The sequence below is a fragment of the Lasiodiplodia theobromae genome, assembly GCF_012971845.1.
Source record: "Lasiodiplodia theobromae strain AM2As chromosome Unknown scaffold_15, whole genome shotgun sequence".
Taxonomy (NCBI): Eukaryota; Fungi; Ascomycota; class Dothideomycetes; order Botryosphaeriales; family Botryosphaeriaceae; genus Lasiodiplodia; species Lasiodiplodia theobromae.
The window spans coordinates 197524-210107 of NW_023336355.1; the positions used below are offsets into that span (position 1 = coordinate 197524).

General features: G+C 55.8%; 4 protein-coding genes across 4 annotated transcripts; 3 read left to right on the top strand and 1 right to left on the bottom strand.

Annotated features, from left to right (window-relative positions):
• Positions 1–744: 744 nt before the first annotated feature.
• Positions 745–2639, top strand: LTHEOB_5417 (Allantoate permease; the record flags this gene model as incomplete). Its single annotated transcript, XM_035514560.1, has 5 exons — positions 745–1098; positions 1197–1481; positions 1535–2046; positions 2115–2541; positions 2613–2639. 5 exons carry the CDS (start codon positions 745–747, stop codon positions 2637–2639), a joined length of 1605 nt encoding a protein of 534 aa, XP_035373707.1.
• A 195-nt stretch (positions 2640–2834) lies between these two features.
• On the bottom strand, positions 2835–8837 carry LTHEOB_5418 (Activating signal cointegrator 1 complex subunit 3; the record flags this gene model as incomplete). The annotated part of the gene is made up of 1 exon (XM_035514561.1): positions 2835–8837. One exon carries the CDS (start codon positions 8835–8837, stop codon positions 2835–2837), a length of 6003 nt encoding a protein of 2000 aa, XP_035373708.1.
• Positions 8838–9210: 373 nt separating this feature from the next.
• LTHEOB_5419 (Synaptobrevin) lies at positions 9211–10026 on the top strand (the record flags this gene model as incomplete). The annotated part of the gene is made up of 5 exons (XM_035514562.1): positions 9211–9231; positions 9284–9366; positions 9425–9507; positions 9561–9931; positions 9991–10026. The coding sequence occupies 5 exons, from the start codon at positions 9211–9213 to the stop codon at positions 10024–10026; spliced, it is 594 nt and encodes a 197-aa protein (XP_035373709.1).
• Positions 10027–10599: 573 nt separating this feature from the next.
• LTHEOB_5420 (F-box domain cyclin-containing protein) lies at positions 10600–11514 on the top strand (the record flags this gene model as incomplete). The annotated part of the gene is made up of 1 exon (XM_035514564.1): positions 10600–11514. The coding sequence occupies one exon, from the start codon at positions 10600–10602 to the stop codon at positions 11512–11514; it is 915 nt and encodes a 304-aa protein (XP_035373710.1).
• Between the last annotated feature and the right edge of the window lie 1070 nt (positions 11515–12584).

Sequence of the window (12584 nt, forward strand, 5' to 3'; positions counted from 1 at the left end):
GAGCCGAGCAGGTGGAGGGAGTTGCCCAGTCGAGTAAGCAGCTCTCGCGGGAGTCCCCAGGGGCCCCCACAGCCGGCCACGCGCGGCTCACCCCGCCGGTGCCTTTTGACCCGAGAGGCGAGGAAGCAGGATTCGCGCCAAGGCACCTTGTCCCCGCCTACCCCGGGGTCGCTCTCCGCATTCAGGAAGAGCAGGTGCTCCGCTCCCCGTGGGGCCAATGACCGCAATCCGGGGCCCCCTCCATCGGGCCTTCCCTTCGCCCACCGGTGGCTGCGGCGAAGTCGGTGTGGAGGCCTCGCGTGCAGCTTGCCCTTGCCGGCGAACCTGTCACACGCTTTCCCGACAGCCTCCCATTGCTGCCGTCGCCCCAAGCTTTGCCTCGCTTGCTTGATTCACGCGTTGGGAACGAGCCTCCGACCGGGTCTCTGGGGCAAACATACGCTCTGGGCAAACACAACAAGCGAGAGGACGGAATAATCACTCCAAACAGGGAAACGCCTTCGGCTTATGTATCGCCCGCATGAGGACGTGCATGCCTGCCCCAGACCTTTATATTTGCCCCGAGCAGAGATTGAAATGTCTTCTGCAGTTGTCGAGTCGCTTTGCCGGGTCCCTGTCCAGACCTTGTCCCGTCTCGCACTCCTAGTCTACTTCTCTTTTCCTCAACTCCTCTCCTCCTCCCCGGTGTCTCCCCAACCGTCAATTTCGCGGCAACACTGAGCGCGTGCACACCACCTGCACACCATGACCGCCTCGCACGAGAACGTGGCCCACGTCGAGGGCCTGTCGGCAGACAGCCGCGACAACAAGAAGCACAGCTCCGATGTCGCTGAGATTGAGCATGTCATGTCGACCGACGCTGAGTTCTCCAAGGAGCACGCAGACTATGGCCGTCTCGACAAGGAAGTCGCCAAGTATGCCAGTGCCGTCGCCATCGAAATCACGCCCGAGGAGAACAAGCGTCTCAAGCGCATGATCGACCGCCGCGTGCTGCCCGTCATGATCTTCACCTACTTCCTGCAGGCCCTTGACAAGGGTACCATGAGTTTTGCAAGCATCATGGGCATCAAGGAAGATCTGGGTCTGGTCGGCCAACAGGTGTGTACCCCTTCGCTATGTCTTCTCCTTCGCATCAGGTGATCCCTGGTGAAGGCATAATCACTTGCGATGGATTGGCTGACAATGCCCTCGATCAGTACTCCTGGCTCACCACCTGTATCTACATCGCCGTCCTGATCGTCGAGTACCCTACCAACTGGATGATCCAGCGCGTTCCCATTGCCAAGTACCTCAGTATCAACATCGTTCTCTGGTCCGCAACATTGGCCCTGCATGCCGCCTGCACCAACTTCGGCTCCATCCTCGCTGTCCGTACACTGCTCGGTATCTTCGAGGCCGTCTGCCAGCCCTCCTTCCTGGTCATGAGTTCCATGTGGTATAAGCGTGAGGAGCAGGCACAGACCGTCACCTACTGGTACATGGTGAGTCAACAACACCGCGTCCTAAAGGATCAAGCCGGCTAACAGGATTCTAGATGAACGGTGGTCAGCAGATCGTCGGTGGCATCCTCGCCTACTGCTTCACCCTCATCCCCGACAGTGCCCCCATTCACTCATGGCAGGCCCTTTTCATCTGCTATGGCTGCTTCTCCGTGCTATGGGGTGTGTTCGTGCTCTTTTGGCTTCCTGACAGCCCTATGCGTGCCAAGTGCTTCTCCGAGGAAGACAAGCGCCTGATGGTCGAGCGCGTCCGTTCCAACCAGACGGGTCTGCAGAACAAGACTTTCCGATGGGACCATGTGCGCGAGGCCTTCACCGACCCGCAGCTGTACTGCTACTGCCTGATCGCCATCTGCACGACGCTGCCGACGTCCGGTCTGGGCGCCTTCGCCAACATCATCATCACCGGCTTCAACTTCTCCATCCTCGAGACCCAACTCCTGGCCATGGTTCTCGGCGCCTTCATCATCCTCATCCTGCTCAGCTCCGCCTGGCTCGTCAAGAAGACCCAGCAGAACCTCATCGTCATGGGTGTTTTCGTCATCCCGTAAGCCCTCCTTACCCCCTAAGATAAAAATTTTTTTTGTCTCGACTAACCTCCCATTTCCAATCCAGCTCCTTCGTTGGCACCATCGTCCTCCTAATCGTCGAGAACACGGGCAAGGCCCAGCAGGCCGGCCTGCTCATCTCCTACTACATCGTGCTCTCCTTCTGGGCCGCCCAGACGCTCGCCATGTCCATGATCTCGCGCAACACGGCCGGCCAGACCAAGAAGACGGTCATCGTCGCCGCCAACTTCGTCGCCTGGGCCGTCGGCAACGCCATCGGGCCCCAGGTCTTCCTCGCCTGGGACGGCCCGCGCTACCGCATCGCCTTCTGCACCCACATGGGCTGCTACGTGCTGCTCGTCATCGTCATCATCTTCCTGCGCTGGTGGCTAGTGAGGGAGAACAAGAGGAAAGACAGGATCGTCGAGCAGAACGGCAGCGCCGCCAAGGATGACCACTTGGTGCACGCCTTTGAGGATCTGACGGATAAAGAGGTGAGTCCTTCTGTTTCCCCTTTGAATACTGGATTCTTGGCGGGACTTGAGCTAACGTTTCCTCTTCACAGAACATCAACTTCCGGTACATCTACTAAGATGTACATCCAGATAAGGTCTGGAAAAGGAGGAGAGTGGGATGATACCAACATGAATTATTATGCAGGAACGAAATCTATCTTTTTTAATCGTTCTCCATGATGGCTTTCCACCATTGACGTGATTGAAACACTTTTGTCCGTTATGTGATCACCACACCCACGCGCGAACCTCAAAGCAGACCAACCTCCACCTTAAGCGTTCCCGCCCTTCTTCTTCCCATCATCACCTTCCACCATCGGCGGCCGCGGCACCTCCACGCCCTCCGCCTTCCACACCATCCCGATGTAGCCATCGCTCACAACCCGCACATCCACCACCCTCTCCCTATCGCTCTCTGGCAGCTTGATCTGCACCTTCGTGCTCGGCCTGCTGCCACCGCTCCCGCCGGCGTTCTTCCCCTTGCCCTTTCCTTTCCCGTCGTCGGAGGAGGGCCAGCTCACCCTCTTCAACGCCACCACCTCGTCGCTGCCCCTCTCGCACACAACAACGAAGAAACCCTCCGTCTGCGGCTTCGGGAAGCGCGGCGCGTACATGCGGTGCTCGCGGTTCGCCGGGTTGTTCTTGCGCGAGATGGTGACGGTGAGGCCGAGGGCGTTGACGGCCGGCACGGCGACGGCGAGGTCGGGGAGGGCGGCGAGGGGCTTGAGGGCGCGGGGCAAGGCGGCGGACGCGACGCCGGCCCGCTTGAGCGCCGTCTCGAGGACGTTGCGGGGGGCCGAGACGGCGTCGATGAGATCCTTCGGTCTGCTGCCCGCGCCCGGTTTGTTCTCGGTGGTTTGGACGCGGTTCCGCTCCTCGACGACGTCGACGCCGGGCAGGATGGCGAGCGGCCCGTCGTCGGGCCAGCGCGCGCTCTTGACGCACTGCAGCAGCGTCATCATCATCAGCGCGCTGCTGGCCAGCCCCAGCTCGGCCAGCACGTCGATGGACGCCTGGATGATACGGATGGCCTGGTCGAGCACCGACGTCTGGTCGCCGACGTAATCCGAGATGGGCAGGTCGAGACGCGCAAAGTGTGCTTGGAGGAGCAGGAAGGCCTTCGTGTGTGGGTCCCACAGCGGCAGGTGCCCGAAGGCGTCGTCGATCTTGAGGGGTAATGCCGCGTTGAGCTCGGCGTTGATGAGCTCCTCGTTGTGTCGCACCGGCAGCTCGTCGTACTCGGTCGCGCTGCTCATCCACGCGAGCACGTCAGCAAAGCTGGCGTTGGGTTTGGCGTGCTTGATCAAATGCCGGATTGTCTTGTGCGAGAGGTAGTAGTAGGACATGATCTTTCCGAGCGGCGTCGGGTCGATGTCGCCGTTAGAGTGAAGGGTGGCACAACCGGATTCTGCCAGCTCCGAGACGGACTTGTCGACAAGGTCGACCATGTAGTCATTCGCGAGTTGCTGGGCCGCAGTAGTGTTATGCTCCTCGGCAGAGATCTCAAGGCCGTAGTAGGATGGGTTTTTGTGCAGACGACGGAAGAAGAACGTCCAAGTGAGGTAGTCCAAAGCATCTTGCTTCGTGGCAATGGTCTCCGCGGAAATTTCGGCGCCCAAATGGTTGTCGACAACTTTGTGGAGGGTTGACTCTACAGGGAAACCGGTGTGAAGGAAATGCTTGTAGAAATCCTTCTTCGCATCTTGAGTAAAGATACGCGCGATACCTTGGGTGTCGAACTGTGGACGACCAGCACGACCAAGCATCTGAAGTACATCCGTCAAATCCATGTCTCGATAGGCTTCAATTTTGGCATCGAAGTACTGAGTGCCCTTGACAACGACGAGATGCGCTGGCAAGTTAACACCCCAGGCAAGAGTGCTGGTAGCCACCAAAATCTGAATCTTGTTGTTTGCGAAGAGCTCTTCGGCAAGCTGACGATCAGACTCAACGAGACCGGCATGATGAAGACCGATACCGAAGCTGAGCGCCTCACGCAGGGACTCGTCCTTGACACGGGCAAGATTCAATGCCAAATCTTCTTCAGACATCCGGACAAAGCGTCTGGGGTTGTCTTCCATACCGCAGAAGTTGATGAGGTCCCTTGCAGTCAGACGGGTTTGACGACGGGAAGCCACGAAGACAATGACAGGTTTATCGGGAGAGTGAGTCTTGATGGCCAGGAAAGTAGGTCTGTTCATGGACTGCATAAGAGGGCAGAAACCTCTCTGCTCTGGAAAGCCATCAATGTAGATTTCAAGCGGAACTGGGCGCACAGAGTGGCGGAAGTTGAAAAGACCTGCCTTGACACCAAGCCAATTGCCCAAGTCCGTAGCGTTGGCGCAAGCGGTTGACATGCCCATGAGACGAACCGAACCCTTCTTTTGAGAGGCAATGTAGTTCATACGGGAGACGATGATTTCCAGAATAGGTCCACGGTCACCACCAAGCAGATGAATCTCGTCGATAATGACCAGACTGACCTTACGGACATAGTCACGAGTCTGCCAGCTACGGCTGATACCGTCCCACTTTTCCGGGGTGGTGATGATGATGTCGGCGTCCCTGATGGAGCGAGTATCTGGTGTGTTGTCACCAGTCAATTCGACCAATTTGAGACCCATTCGAGCAGTCAAGCGCTTTCCCCAATCCTGTACTCGCTCGCGGACCAGTGCCTTCATGGGGGCAATGTAAACGACCTTTGAGCCCGGATTCTCTCGGAAAGCCCACCACATGGCCAACTCGCATGCAACTGTCTTTCCACTTCCAGTGGGTGAACCAAGTAGGACATTCTCCGACGTGTGGTAAAGGCAGTGGAATAGCTGTGTTTGCATAGGGTTGAAATATTGGAAGCGTTGTCCGTAAATTTCTTCGAGAAGAGGGTTCTTGAGGGCGGAGATGGGTAGCGGTTGAAGGTTGAGAAGGTCTGTGTAAACGCTCTCGGTATCAGGCCGAATGAGATGCTGAAACGAGACAGGAGTAATGGTCTCAGCGCCGAGCCACCGATCCGACACCGCACGAACGTAGATTTGTGAGGGAAGTGGATCGGAAAGCGGAATGGTAAAGTTGAGCTCATGGTCATCGTAGAGCTTCTTGCGGGAAAGAATGAAGTACTCGTGATGGTAGATCTCTGAGGTCTCCGAGTTCTCAACCCAAATCCAATAAGACTCTGAAGCGCCATGGTGGCGGTCATTCCAGCGGAATTCCGGAGTCAGATACAGACGGATCCTCAGAACATCTCGGTTCAAAGGAGCAATTTCTGCATCAATGCTCAAGGTCGGGAAGTTGTCGAGAAGCTTGCTGATGGTGCTGCCCACCTTGGTGTTGTGAACAAGCTGCCCAATCTCGGTTGGTTCCATGTCTCGAAGTGCCTCGATGGACGACACGGAGCCTTTCTCATCCAGGTTCCTTAGAACAGGACGTGGAAGGTCGAACTGATGGAATGGATGCTCAAATGGCCAAACCTGTTTTTCGATAGACTTGCACAGCGACAGCAAGACCAAACACTGGTGGCCCCAGCGTCTGTTCAACGCAATCATGAACAGAGCCCTGCAAATACGTGTGGCGTTCTGAGCGACGTAGTTGGTGTCAGATTGAAGAGTGTAGTCCTCCAGTCGAGCCTTCGAAATGTAGCCTTGGAGCAGCAAATTGGTCTTCGATTGTGGCGTTCCGACTCCGTCTTTAATATCGCAAGGAGTGATGTTATCGTCTTCCTTCAAGCGTAGGAGTTCCTTCTCCTCAGATTCCCTGGACTGGATGTTGTCAAATTCACCGCTCATACTGATCATTCTGAGCACATCCGCCTCTGATGCTTGTGCTCGCATCATAGTATTGAAAATCTCAATACTCGTCTGGAGAATGTAGTATTGGCTGGCAATACGGCCAACATCCTTTGCCTTCAGCTCTCCAGTTGTTTCGTTGAAAATGATCATCTGGCTCTGCTGAAGGACACGAGCAGCATCGGTGATCAACTTCGTCCGGCGCTCAACCAATTGTGGGTCGTTACTGATCTCAATCCAGTCGATTCCATAGGCGTGAGGGTTCCGCTGCATGCGAACGAACATGTAGGAGTAACCAAGCCAGGTGACAGCTTCGCGGACGGAAGTGACTGTACCCAAAGAAATCTCTGCGTTGAGGTTATCCACCAGTCTCTTGGAGAAGTTGGACTCGATCGGCTGCTGCTGGGTGACGGCACTGAGATAGTGATGAAGCTTGTCGTGAGTTGTACAAATGAAGCCGATACCGGTATCCTCAAACTGGGGTCGACCAGCACGACCGAAAATCTGTAGAACGTCAAGAATGCCGACATCAACGAACTTACCCTCCTGCGCGCTGTAGAGTTGCGTTCCCTTGATGATGACAGCGGCGGCGGGCAAGTTGACACCCCATGCAAGCGTGGCAGTACAGCAGAGGACCTTGATGACTCCCTCCGCAAAGAGACGCTCAATCAAGTTACGGTCAGACCTCGGCATTCCGGCATGGTGGGTTCCCATACCCTTAGGTAGCAGCTCACGCAGCTCCCGGCCTTTGGAGGATTTCATATCGCGCACGGCCATGTCGTAGTTTGGATGGCCAGTTGGGTCGAACAAGTCGGTGGCAGCATCTTCCATGGCCTTTTCCCAGAGGATCTTGGCGGACTTGTACGTATCCTTACGAGAGTGAACGAAAACCATGATTTGGTGGCCTTGTTGAAGCATGGCTTTGACCTTTTCGTACGACACATTGTCGAGGTTCTCTCTGGACTTGGCAGTACCCGGCTTGCCTTTCACGCCGACAAAATGCTGCTCGAGCGGGACAGGGCGGAAAGAAGCATCAAAGTAGAAAAGTCCAGCCATGCGATTGACCTTGAGGAAATCGGCAACGTCGATGTAGTTCGGAAGCGTGGCGGACAGGCCAATAATACGGATGAGCGATTGCGTGCTCTCAACCTGGCGCTGGGTACGAGCCACAAGAGACTCCAGGACCGCACCACGCTCATCGTGTAGCATGTGGACCTCATCGATGATGAGCAAGCGAACCTTCTGAACCAGCTCGGTATCGCCGGTGCTCTTGCGCGTAACGACATCCCACTTCTCCGGAGTCGTGACGATGATCTGAGTAGCCACAATTTCCGCTTTCGTGAGATGCATATCTCCCGTAAGTTCGCGAACCTGGATTCCCAACCAGGCAAGTCGCTTTCCAAGCTTCTCGACAATTTCGGCGGCGAGAGCCTTCATAGGAGCAACATAGACGATCTTAAAATCATCGGCTTGGACCACAAAGTCGTCGGCCTCAGGCTCTTCCCAAGGACTAGGGATGATGTTCCTGGCCACAGTATTGAGGATTGTGAGCATTGCAGCATCGGTTTTACCAGCACCAGTGGGAGCACAAATGAGCATGTTTTCGCTGGTCTTGTATGCAATGGGGTAAACCAAACTCTGCATGCGGTTCAGGGTTTTATAGCCCTTGAAAGTTCGTCTGCAGAGTCCATCCAAGTCGCTGATTTTGATCAGCTTCTGCTTAGCAGCCAGCATGCCAACGCGAGAAGCCGGAATCGAGTACTCCTCAAACTTGTCATTGTCCTCCCTTGTAGAACCAATGGGAAGAGCATACTTCTTGCCGAAAGCAGACAGAGAGTTGCCGGCATCGTGGGTTTTGTAAATATGGGGATACTGTTCTCCGCCTCGATCAACACTTGGTGCAAGTGCAGCGTTTTTATGCTCAAAGTCTTGCCTCCTCAGAGCTTCCTCGCGCTCCTGCCTGGTTTGGAGACGGCCGAGGACGCCGCCCTTTTGCTGTTCAGCCTGAGCGGACTTGGTGATCTGCTTGCGGTGGCCAATGAGATCAGCAACTAAGTCGAGCTCGCCGTAGCCCACGATGTCGGCAAGCATCATCTGGAGCTCCTCGTCATTGCTATCAGAACTTAAGAGTGCCATAATCTGGTCCTGGAGGGTTTGGGCATCCAAGCCAGAGCCGCGCTGAGCCACCTGCGCACACTGCTGACCGAGCCAGCTCTGGCTATAGAGCGGTCCGGCGGGGACAGAGTCAGTGGCAACAGCATCGGCGCCATCAAGTTGGTCGGTGCTGTAGCCGGCGCTTTCCTCGTCACTGATGAGATCCCAGATGTCGTCGCCACTGGCGGTCCCGGAAAGGTCCTCATAATCGACGTCAATATCGGCGCCGTAAGCGGGTACATCGCCGTTCTTTTCAGGGAGCTTCAGCTCGGCAATAGCGGCGCGCATCTCGGCCAGCTGGGCGAGCCATTGCGACTCAGCGACCTCCAATGCGGGCGACATGGTGGTAAGATGTCTCGGGTGTGTTGGGAGCGATGCAGGTGTTGAGTAGGCCCAGCGTCGATCGCAGTTGATGAGTTTTCCCAGCACGCGGCGAGCAGCGTCCAGGCAGCTGTGTCGGGGAGTGACGATGACAGTCAGAGTGCGGGGGCTTGGCGGCAGCTTCACCGCCTGCCGGACCGGGATGTCGCGGTTCCGGCCGGGGCTGCTGGGGCACTGACGCTTGAGCTCCAACTCCCAGGCCGCCAAGTATCCCGCCCATCCACCTGCGTTTCAGGCCCGACATCCTCCCTTCCCTACACGCTGTCTTTTCTAACCTTACACCCGCAAGCCTCCTTCCGCCGCCTCACTTTGCATTTACACGCCAGCCGCCACCATGAAGATCCTCTACATTGGCGTATGCGCCCCGCTCTGTCCCTGGGAGCTAGCCGCTGACGTCGCATGTCCAGGTCCTCAAGAACGAGCAGAAGCCTGCCGTCGAGCTCTGCTCCGAGGCCGAGCTTAGCAGCTACTCCCGCTTCACCCGTACGAGGTGCGCCACACCGTAGCCCGCCGAGCCCCCCACCGCGCCTTACTGATATCTTGTCCAGTGTCGGAGAGTTCATGACTCTGTTCAGCAAGACCGTAGCCGAGAGGACAAAACCAGGCCAGCGTCAGGATATTGAGGAGCAGTGTAGGCTATTTGGCTCTCCTGACGGCTGGGGCATGTGCTGACCGGTGCCTTAGCCTACACCTTCCACGCCTACGGCCGCACTGAGGGCATCGCCGGTATCATCATTACCGACCACGAGTACCCCGCGCTTGTCGCCCACCAGCTGCTTTCCAAGGTCGTGGACGAGTTTCTGAACAAGTACCCGCGCAATGTCTTCACTGCCTCGGATGCCGCCTGCCCCATGCCGGAGCTCAAGGAATACATTGTCAAGTACCAGGATCCCCAGCAAGCCGACAGTATCATGAAGATCCAGAAGGAGCTCGACGAGACTAAGATTGTGCTGCACAAGACCATCGAGAGCGTGCTGGAGAGAGGAGAGAAGCTTGACAGCCTGGTGGCTAAGAGCGATGGTCTTAGCGCACAGAGCAAGATGTTCTATACTCAGGTACGTGCATACCTTATCGTAGGCTGCCAGGCCCCGGCTGACATGATCTACCCCGATAGGCGAAGAAGCAAAACTCCTGCTGCATTGTCATGTAATTTCTTTTTTCGGTGTTGTCGGGAGCAGGTTTGCTAGCCAGGTCGCGTAATGATTATCTAATGACAGATCCACCACATACCCAGACTGAGGATATATAGTAAAGCATCACCCAGGCCGGTGTAGACTATATTTGAGCAATTGGCCCCGTACTCGGTGCATACGTGGCGTCGTATCGACTAAAATTAGCGCCAGGCGTCGGCCTGTTGTGATGCTAACGCGGGAAACAGGTCACCGCGCAATTTTGCGTTATCGCAAGGCGGATACCATCATGCGAAATGTCGAAGAATGATCAGCAAACCGCTCCGCATGGCGCTCCTTGCGGCGGTGGAGCCTCGAATGCGCAACCGGTGTTTAGGTTTCATTATTACGATTGCGGTGCGCGCATGACCGCCCGGTGATCCGTTCGAGATTATCTACTCCTTTTCCCGTCTGTAACACAGCTCCATATACACTCCGCAGCGCTTTGGTCCTCTTTCTTCTTCAACACCCACCACGCTGATACGGGTGCCCTTATCTTTCTTTCTCTACGATGCTAATTTTCTGGACACTTCTACCCGTATCACAACGTTGCCATGGCTCCCAATCAAGACCGCGAATCCACTCCTACCAGGACGGTGGCTCCTAGGCCCAGCTTGGCCAAAATCGATACTTCTTCCCAAAACAATGACGACTCAAGAAACCCTTCCCCAACTTCGGAGTTTTCCTTTACATTTTCCATCTTCGAACGGACAGCCAGCGATGGCGAACGAACGCCCACCGGCCTCACCAGGATCGACGTCATTTCCAACCACTCCCGCGGCGAATCCTTCAGCATCTCTTCCCCAACGTCTGAATTCTCCTTCCGTTTTTCCAACATGGAGCCGCCGCCGCCGCGGAGACGCGACACCGTGACAGCAAGCCGGCACAAGCGCCGGGCCACCGGCCTCACCAGCATCAGCATCCCGTCCACTTCGTCGTACGCCGCCGACCCTTTCGGCACAAACAGCCGCATCGCCTCGCCCACAGCGTCGTCCGTCTTCTCGTACCGTGTCTTCACGCCCGCGCAGTCCGAGTTCTTCCCACGGAGCATGAGCCAAGTCGTGTCGCCCGGCAGCGCGCTGGAGCGGCTGCCCGCGGAACTGCACCTGGAACTCGTCGGCCACCTGGGCGCGTGCGAGGCCCGCACTATGCGCCTCGTCTCAAAGTACTGGCGCGCCGTCGTGACGCAGTGGTACAAGCGCGACGCGCTGTCGGTCCGCCTGCCGCTCGACGTTCAGCTGCGCATTGTCGGCTATCTTGACGTGGAGAGCTTGGTTGCAATGCGGACGACGTCGCGGTACTGGAAGGAGGTCGTGAAGAAGCATGGGAAGGATCCCGCCGTCGTGCATTCGACCAGGAGTGCGCTGTTGTGCACGTACGACGAGTGTCTTGGTAGAGGCACGAGTATGTATTGGCGGCTGTGGATCAGGATCCTGCGAACCATTCAGAGGGAGAATGCGTGGGTTTGAAAGCTGAGTGGTTGGGATTGCTTACTCTAAGATTTTGGATCCGGATTGCGGATGCGTAGCGCTCGAGTCGCATCACGGCGATGCGCGCCGTCCGCGGAGTATCACGGAAGGTTGTAAAACTCCTCTCCGATGAGCTTCCTCAGACTTTCGCAGCCGAGGTGCATTTTCGTCCTCACGAAGCTCATTGCTGTATGGATGGGCACCTCGTGCAGTCAGATCCCCAGCTGCCACTCGAATTTCTTTCCGAAGGGGAGCAACAGGGGCGGCATAGCACACACCGCGACTTTCACTTGCCGCAAGAGATTGATTTGTGGAGAACCATTGAACACTATTTGGCAGGAACGCCTCTCTTTTCGTTCTGCCTTGTCTGATTTTCTCAGTTTGTACTTTCGGTCGAGCAACTTTGACTTGATCTTCCTCTTTCCTCTTTCTTCGTTTTCTTCTTGCTTGCTTTTCAGACTTCAAGATCGTCTTGAACTTTATTTTGCTTCATTCTGTTGTTCAAGCGATGCGGCGTTTCCTTTGTAGATACCCAGCCGGCGGCGTATTCCTTTGCTATTTTCAATTCTTCCAGCACTAAGCAATTCTTCCTGCGCTTCAGCGTGGCCCTGTTCGCTCTCTGATATTTCCTATCACTCGAACCATAATCTCAAATAGCCTTCGCAACCACAAATTGAGGAATAAAATGGCTACCACCAACGCAATGCAGGACCAAGATATTCAGTTAACCTTTGACCTGGACTGCGGTGAACTGAGTGTTTTCGTAAACATGCCAACTCGTATTACCATACACTCGCCCTCCAATGACATCGAACCACCCATCCACTCCAGGTCTGCACCACGTAGGTAGTTGAAGCTAGCATCCGGATGTAAATGTGGAATTATTTAATAAACATCTACGTCCGGACGGTAGCTTCAACTACCTACGTAATAAGCTTGAGTGCATATGGAAATTAGTTCCATGGCTCAGATCTTTCGGCGCCCAGTGGCAAATTGAGTAAATTTGGCTACCTCAACATCAGAAAGTAGGTAAGTGGTAATGGGAATAGTCTTGGGAATTTGGTCGGCAT